The following is a 9,165-nucleotide window of genomic DNA, read 5'->3' as shown; positions in this document are numbered from 1 at the left end:
GAGCACTCCATTATAATTTTTTTTTTACCATGAACAATTTATTTTTTGACATAATAATTGAAATTTTTTTTAAAATTTTAATTTTGATCAAGCAAATTGGGTACTTGAGCTTGAGCGTTGGTATGGCCACGAGTACAAATGTACTATGGTGCTCATGCAAGAGTTGGAAGTGTAGAATTAAATCTAATTAACATCAATATGAAATTATTTGAGTTTGGAAATAAGCTAATAAATTAGCGATATCCATAGATAAAACCTGAAATTTACTAACTCATTATATAAAATTTTAAAAATTAAATTAAATTTGAATAAATAAAATAATCTTGGTGATAAATGTCGAGATCTTTTATCTTATTTTATCAGCATATCTTCCAACAAAATGTCTTTTTACGTCCAGAGAAAAAGAAATAGCAGAAGGGCACAATGAGATATTATGTTTGGGGAATAGGAGATAAGGATTGCAACCCCATTGAATTTTGAATTTTAATATTTTATTTTATATATTAAATTTGATTCATAAATTCAGGGATCAATTAGGATTGACTTGAACTTAGGGTATGGAGATCAGTGCGTGTTGCTGAGACTAGGGGACCTTGGGTGTCGCTCTACTCTAGGGCTCTTGGATAATTTAAGACTCCGGCAACTATTAATTTCACTTCATAATTTACTATTTTAATCTTATTTCATTAACTATAATTTTTTGGGTATGAAATCATTACAACCACCATTTTTTAAAAAATTATTTCATTTACTTTCCATTTGGCTAGTGAAAATACCTGTTAATTGTAAAATAAGAACATAATAAAAAAATAAAATGTGCTGCAACTAACCTACAACAATGTGCGACTTCATATGAAACTATAACAAACGTAGGCATTAAAAAACTATTTCAAATTTTGTAACCATCAAAGTATCTTCTTCCATCATAGCATGTCAGATGCGGTTAATTAAAAAAACAAAAAAAAATCAAAAACAACATCCTTAACCCCTAGACTTTTCATTGCATTAATCATTTTCCAAAGAATAGCTATTCCACAAACCTAATGTAAAACAAGGAATCAATTCTTGTTCTAAATTCATATAGAAGTTTGATTAATTTGAATTGGTTAAGTACCATCTGACCAAATTAACCAAACAATGAATGGATGCAAAACCTCAGTTGGCCCCAACTTTTGGGGGACTGAAATCCCAATGGCAGCAAAATTCTCTGCAATTTATGCTTTAGAGACAGTGGTGCTGTGATCGCCACATAAATGACTTTCGGTGCTTACTTGCATACAACAATCTGCAATGCATCTTCAAAAAAATCTGTACATTTCAGTCCTCCAACCTCCATACCCAAATTTCAGAATACTGACGGAAAAATTTTCTTTTTCCAAGTTCCTACTTAACATTTGAACATTATTCAAGGCATTCATCATTTAAGCATTACAACAGAAATTCCCAATTCATCTGTCATCAACGAACATATGCAGTAATAATAATATCATCGGTCAAAAGGAAGCTTTCGATTTTTGTAATTGCAAAAATCCAAAACCAGCTAGCATATCAAAAACAGTGGAAAGCTACACTAGCATAGGTTTACCCTTTTTTTTGAAAAAAGTTCTGCATCAAACATGGGACACAGTACATACTGTTAACAAGCCAACACAACCCACAAATCAATATTCCTAAAACAAAACAAGTTAAACCAATGCATGGCAGCGGACAGACCCAAACACATGGAGGAACCAATTCATAATTGCCCACCATACACAGCAGCCCAAAAGCTGCAAACCACAATCTGGAAAAATAGCACCATGACGACTATGCAACTAGATGATTGATCATCATTCTGCACGAGACAATTCCAAGCCTCTGATCACTAGAACTCCCCACCACATTTCATTAGACAATTCCAAGCCTCTGATCACTAGAAAAAAAATACAAGGGAAGAGGCTAGGTAGGATGAAATGGAAAGCAAAATATGACATGTGAAGATCATTCTAATATCTAACAATCGAGCTGATGATACAACTAAGGCACATAGAAGTAGAGATGCAACAGAAATTGTACACAACCAATCTGAGCATTGCTCATCAAAGTTTCAAACAACCATGTCCAGTGAACAGTCTTGAAATAGTTCCAAGCCCCACCCCAACCCCGGCCATACATATGCCCTTGTTACTGAGGCCCATACCATACTAGACTATTCATTGAATGTGTTCCCCCACAATAAACAGTGAATGCATGCTTCTTAAATGCAACTGACCTGGCATTGCATTTTTTTCATCCCACAAATTAAAATGGTAACCTAATTACCAGTCCAACACTTGGGCACATCCAAACTCTTCTAAGCGGAACATCTAATCAAAGACGAATCTAAATAGAGACAATTAAAACCATATGAATACCAGAAAAGCCAAGCCTGCAGTATCCTAAAAGCTACTAGTAGCACATAGCCCAAGTGTACATTTATCATGCCGACCGGAATAGATGAGTTAATTCCAAAAAAAAGTAGTTTAAAAACCCTATCTAATAGGAAACCAGAACCAACCTTATAACGTCTTGCCAGACCAAGCTGGCTGACACATGATGCATCTGAAGGATCCATAAAGACCATAAATACCATTGCAGTTAATACAACAACTTGACACATAAAGATCAAGAGAAGGCAGAGTAACTCGACAACCGCTGCAACATGAAGACGACAAGGACTGACTTTCAGACACCCATACTGAGCAATGCTGGACAACTCTGGACCTTCTCAACTCTCAAACATGTCCTAGTACTCACTGGAACAGTAGATAATTGCAAATTAATAGGATGAGATGGTAGAATCACATATATAATAAAAAGATAAGCACTGCAAAACCTATTCAAGGAAAAAGAAAGAACAAAAACTAAAACCACTACCAAAACTAAAACAAAAATGATCTTCAACTGAAGATTCTTGTAATATTGAATGTTTACCAAGTTTGTAAAGTGTACAGAGAAAATTGACCTAAAATATAACACAATGAAGCAACAAACATGCGTACAAAGGGAACGCATCACACTACAAACCTGATCATTTTCATCTTCAGTTGCTGATGGGGACTCATTTGATTCAGATGGTTTGTCAGCCCCACAGTTTTGTCTGTTGCACTTGGTTCTAAAGGGAAAATTTATATTGCCACATTTCTCACACTTCCAGCTTCCCTCAGGCATCTTTTGTTCTGAAAAAAGGTGCATATATAAGCATCATGGTTAAGATATAAAACTAACAACTTCAGCAGGTTTAGTGGTACTTACTAGAATTCTTATCAGATTTTGCAGCCTGTATTTGCCAAAACAAAATAATATTACAGATCAATAAAATTTTAAATTAGTTTTTGTTAATCTGGTGAAAAATGACTATTAAAAGTAACAGCATGACTCAGAACAATATCCAGATTTTAAATTCAATCACCCACCAAATAATAAAATGCTATTGCTAGAAGCATATTTAGTGACAATCTATATCATACAATGTCAATGTTAATAAAAAACTAGTTGTGTAATGATACTAAAGAAAGCACAAACCTGGGATCCAGGCTTTGGTGTATTGCACTTCCTCATGTTACAAACTGTTCTAAAGGAGAAGTTGACATTTCCACATTTAGGGCATGTCCAATCATTATCACGTGTTGCTTCTAGAGGATTATCAAAGAAAGGGGTGTGAGTTTTTAAAATGAAAAATATTGATACATAAAGAAGTTGCCCCTAAATCATGGGATCAGAATTCTTAAGCATCCTAAAGACAAACATGCACCTTTCTTTTGAGGTTTATCATCTGAAAAATATCCTGGCCTTGGTCCCTACACATAAATTTCACTTGTGAATTCTATCTCACATCCATGACAAAGAAATTCTATGCCCAAAAATAAACCCATATCAGAGTATGCTTCGGACACACATGCACAAGGGAAAGATTTTAGACTAGCATTTAAAACTGAAAAATACATTTAGGACGTTGCTAATAGAAATACTTGACTGACTGCAAGCATGAATTAAACCATGGCACACATTCAAAGACATCATAGCAAAGCATCTTATGCCAATTAACTTCAATGTAGACAGTTTTTCCTTTCCCAATCCAATCCTACAAACAACAATGAACTTCATACATACCATAGGAGCGCCCATGGGCATACCTAAGCCATATCGGTCCACCAAAGGGGGCATACCGTACATCCCACCTGAAACAAAATTGAGAAAAGAAAAAAAAAAAAACATGAAAACAATCCTTTTTAGAAATGCAACATTAGAAGGTTGCAGAAGCTCTTCCAGTAGGTATACGGCATTACACAAGAAAGAAGATTATAGCTGCAAACTTGCAAATCCCACAAATGAGGAAGTTAATTAATAAATTAATAATTAAATCAAACAAGTCAATTATCATCTTTGCACTTAAAAAATATGGATCAAATATAGTATTTTGGAGGGGGAGAAAAATGTGGATACTAAGAACTGAAAGTGAAAAATCATCAAGAACAATAGTATGGAACATAACTTTAAAAACAATGTAAACGTCGTGGACATTTTTATCAGGAAAAAAAAAAGAAAAAAGAACTAATTTTGTGAGAGAATAAGGGCAAGGAGGCAGTGCATACCATTCCCCATCATAGATGCCCCAGAATAAGGTGCTGGTCCAGATAAATGGAGCGGTCGATAAGGGCTGCCAGCAGACAGGCGGTTGCCATAGTTGTAATGATATGCTGAGCCCCCAGAATATGGAGCATCATAAGGTGGCATACTTGATCCATTGAAGAGAGAAGAACCATATGGTGGCGGCATCCCCAAATACATAGAAGATGGTGCACCAGAACCAACATAGGGAGCTGAAGATGAATAACCTTGTGGAGGCTGCATAGGCTTGGCCGCAAATTTCTGTGAATAAAAAATATTAGATTTTTTATAATAAGGAATAAACAAAAATTATATTTAAAAAAAAAAAAAACGCATAACCTAATCAAAATGAAATGTGAAACACAATATAGCTTGTGTCATAACTGAACTACTTAACTTTCTGTTATAAATGACTTTGTGTGTGTGTGCGCGCGCGCGCGAGAGAGAGAGAGAGAGAGAGGTAAAACTTAAATGCACATCATAGCAAACCCACTTAATATTAATTTTAGAACCCCAGACAACTAACCCAAACATCCTTACACCACCATTACATGCATTTCCACAAAATGTCTCATTTAGAGAGTAATTCAAGGTCCACAACTCAACAAATTTTATTTTTTTAACAGAAAAATCAAGGTATTCCTCCTTCATCCGATTATTGTAGCAAACAAAAGGGAGAAAAGGAAGAAATGATTTGGGGCCGTAGTACTTCTATAGCTCCGAGATTTCTGAATAATTATGCTGTTACCTTAGCACATGTAAATCATCACCAACTTTTACATCTCACTAATTGCTCCTGAATCTGAATTGAGAGTACAAATTACAAGATCACAAGTATTACAGATGTATAATGATTGACAACGTACCGAGTTATGATCAGCTGGCCTTGGCTGTGTACAGTTGCGCATGTTGCAAGTTGTCCTAAATGAAAAATTGACATTGCCACAGCTAGGACAGGTCCAATCATCTTCCCTACGGCTACCTACAGAACATTAAGAGACTGATGAATACAAATCACAGCAAAACAATCAATAAATATTGGAACCAACACAAAGTGATGGGTAAAAAATACATTTCCCAAAAGATAATCTAGGGGAGCATTAGCAATATTATATGGAAGCATAGACATCCAAATCCAAACATTCATGTGGGAGATGGTGCTAGCGTAAGGATTTTTTAAATCATACCACTCCCTAAAACTACTCCCCATTGATTGAATAAAAATAAAATTACTAAGGGCCCGTTTAGTTGTGAAAAATAGTTTTCATTTTCCATTTTAGTTTTCCAAACAATTACAAAAATAATTAGCTAATTTTTCACTTTTTCAACATTTGCATTAAATAAATAAATAATAATAAACGTTTTCGCACTATTTGCTTATGGAAATAGTTTTATTGGTCAAACCTAATTTTTCAAATAATTACAAAAATGTCACCTTGTTATCTAATTTTTCAAATTTATATTGAAAAATTAGAAAACATCTTTTCATTATTTTTCAGATTTCTAAATCTTATTTTGGGTGTGTGAGCATGAATTTCAATATTGGACTTTAATTTGTGTGTATTACGAATAACATTTCTTCTAAATCCACACACATCTAAATACAAGACCCAAAATCCATGATTCCAAATATTACCTTACATAAATTTTGGAAAATTAAAAACAAGTTGTCTTTTTGTGATTATTTTTAAATCTAGAAATAAAAAATGAAAAATTGTTTTGAACATTCAGACTAACTCCTTATTTTCTACCATTTTAATACGAATCTTGAAAAAATTTTAACATAAGCTAACATTTTTATAATTCTTTGGAAAACCAAAAATTAAAAAATGGAAAATGTGTTCCACAACTAAACAGGCTCCAAGCATTTTCACAATTATTTTCAACACCTCAGAAATTATAAGAACCAATCCTTAGAAAGACAAAGGCATCAGGCATGGCATTCTAATCATAAGGACGTGGCATTTTATAAGAATCAAGATAAATCCTTTGTTTCGATAAAAATATATGCATATATATTTAAGATAAATGAAATATTAAAATTTTATAGAAAACATATTTAAAAAATTAAATAATTTGTAAATTACTGGTTGTCCATTCAAAAAATACTAACTTAAATTCAGTAAGTAAATAATTCCAGAGATAACTATAAGCCTAACAATACAAAGTTCAAATTTTCTCCATGATTTAGGTTGCAACTTGCAATTGCTTTGCAAAGGTCAATTTCAAGAGTTTTAGAGGTCAACTCAAATTAGGGCATTTCATTCAAACATGCATCTAGTTGAACTTTTGTAGCCATATCTAACTTTAAATTATCACAAATATAATGCATAAAACAATAAAAATATAAAAAAAACACAAAAAACTGAGCCTTTTTCCAACTTGGCTTTCTAGAGTTTGTTATTTAACTTATTTCAGACTATGCTTCAAAGTGTTTTGTGCATTCCCTAATCATGAGGCAAGCCTCAATTAAGCCTTTTAAAACATTGGGGAAATACAAAAAAGTTTTAGAGCCAATGAAGTGATGCTAACACCAAAAATACATGCAAAAAAAAATCCCTAAAATGGAAAGGGGGGAGACCACAGCTTGAGCTTATAATTAACCTATAGCATGGGTTACAGCCATCACCGAACTTGGTACATGAAAATGTAATGGTCCTAGGTTCACTAAAGGAAATAATTTTGTCAAGTTAACCAAAGGATAAAATACAAAAAATTAAAATCATAAACTAATGGGCAGAAAAAACAAAGAATTGAATACCATCAGTTCGAGCACGCTTGGATGCTGAAGAATTTCTGTTATCCACCTGAGCCAACCCAAAGAAATTAATATAAAACAAACACATATATTGGGTAAGTAAGGAATTATGTTAAAGTGAGAAAGAGAGTTACAAGATGGACAAGATATCCTCCTGAGAACCAAACAGGAGGGCGGAGGCTGGGGGGGTAGAAGTGGGGTGAGGAGCAAAAACTAGTACAGCAATGAAATAATTAGAAAACATACATAATTTCACATGCTGCAGAAATCTGTTTAACAGCATACATGAAAAGGAAAACTCTATTCCTCGTAAGAACAGAATTACAAGGGAAAAAAAAGGTTTACAAGTGATGTGCCCTCTCACAATTTGTTATAATTTATTCAGGTTAAAAAAGTCAGTTAATTCTAGCAAATGGGGTGTCACATAACTTTGATTTTCTCTTGTGATGATTTTCTTGTGACAAATAGCACAACTCACATAGAAACACGAATCCAGTATTTGAGAACTTGACCTCAAACATTGGATTTGGACTTTTTATGGATTTGGACAAAACCTAACCCAGTACAAAATTGTACGAGTTTCATTCAAATCCACACAAATACAAACTCAAAATCATGCTCTCAAGAAAGAAAGACTGAAAAACCTAACTAATGCAGCAGCAAATTATTAGAAAGTGTGAAATATAATTTCACATGCTTTGGGAATCTGTTCCCAGCATCGCATTTGAGAACATGGATTTTGGGCCTTAGATTTGAATTTGGACAAATTTCAAAATAATTTTATATTACATCTTATTTAAATATAATACAAATCCAAATGAAGGCCTCTCCAAACATAGGGTAAAATTCAACAAATGGTTAACTAGTCAAATGAGATCAAAACGGGTAAACAATCAGTAAACATGTGAGCCATAAACGCCAAAATAAGCAACAATCAAACGCAAATGTCAATAACATCTTAAACCAAAAAGCCTTAAAATTCAATGAAAGCTTCACTTATTGAACCAAATGAAAACAGGTAAACAACAGGTAAAAAAAAAAAAAGCGAGCCCTAAAACGACAAACCACAATATATGCTAAAACACTAATGTCCACAATCAATAACAGCATACAGAAAAACCCTAAAATTCAACGAAATGAAGCTTCATTTATCGAACGAAACCAAATCAGTTGAACAATAGGTAAAATGCGAGCCCTAGACGAAAAATAGGCTCGATGAAAACCCTACGTGCATTCAATAGAAAATAAAAAACAATTCGAATGTGGAGAGAGGTGTAAGAGATGATTCGATTCGATAAACCGAAAAGACAATGAAATTTTGAAAGAAGGAGAAGATCATTTACCTGAGACATGGCGACGGCGAGAGAAGATCGGGCCTTGGAATCGATGGAAGAGATTTCAGATTTTCGCCGTCTGCCAGAAGAAGGTGGACTCGGGAGGAAAAGTGCAGAAGATGCAAAAGTAGAAGGTGAATGAATGTCGAAGGGGTTTTACGGATGTAGGTTTCCGTCTGCGGTCGTACACCGTGAAAATTATATGGGCCTTTGGCCACCGTAATCCGTTAAGTAAAGAGCTGGAGAGCCCAAGCCCATTTATCGGCCCATCTATCGAACCTTTGGTTTCCCACCTACACGCATTCCTTATTTGATGTTGTCTAAATCTCTTTACTAATTTTATATAAATATTTATTTCACTCACTTAAAAAAGTAATTGTTTATGTGGGGTACCAAAAAATGATAATAATAATAATAATAATAATAATAAAAGAAAATGAGGAA

General features: G+C 33.8%; 1 protein-coding gene across 3 annotated transcripts; it reads right to left on the bottom strand.

The window, feature by feature from the left end:
- Positions 1 to 2,390: 2,390 nt before the first annotated feature.
- LOC131144760 (ranBP2-type zinc finger protein At1g67325) lies at positions 2,391 to 8,954 on the bottom strand. Of its 3 annotated transcripts, XM_058093608.1 has the most exons (10): positions 8,731 to 8,954; positions 7,391 to 7,436; positions 5,496 to 5,611; positions 4,614 to 4,890; positions 4,132 to 4,199; positions 3,773 to 3,818; positions 3,544 to 3,653; positions 3,274 to 3,298; positions 3,046 to 3,197; positions 2,391 to 2,774 (listed from the first exon to the last, which is right to left on the bottom strand). In XM_058093608.1, the coding sequence occupies exons 1-10, from the start codon at positions 8,737 to 8,739 to the stop codon at positions 2,772 to 2,774; spliced, it is 852 nt and encodes a 283-aa protein (XP_057949591.1). In that variant the 5' UTR covers positions 8,740 to 8,954; the 3' UTR covers positions 2,391 to 2,771. The 3 variants fall into 3 exon arrangements, with proteins under 3 accessions (XP_057949591.1, XP_057949593.1, XP_057949594.1); XM_058093610.1 differs by lacking the exon at positions 3,274 to 3,298 and having other exon boundaries at positions 3,528 to 3,653; XM_058093611.1 differs by lacking the exons at positions 3,544 to 3,653; positions 3,773 to 3,818 and having other exon boundaries at positions 8,731 to 8,925.
- Between the last annotated feature and the right edge of the window lie 211 nt (positions 8,955 to 9,165).

This window comes from Malania oleifera, chromosome 12 (genome assembly GCF_029873635.1).
Source record: "Malania oleifera isolate guangnan ecotype guangnan chromosome 12, ASM2987363v1, whole genome shotgun sequence".
Taxonomy (NCBI): Eukaryota; Viridiplantae; Streptophyta; class Magnoliopsida; order Santalales; family Ximeniaceae; genus Malania; species Malania oleifera.
Note: the sequence above shows the minus strand (reverse complement) of the source record. Positions and strands in the feature narration are given on the sequence as shown.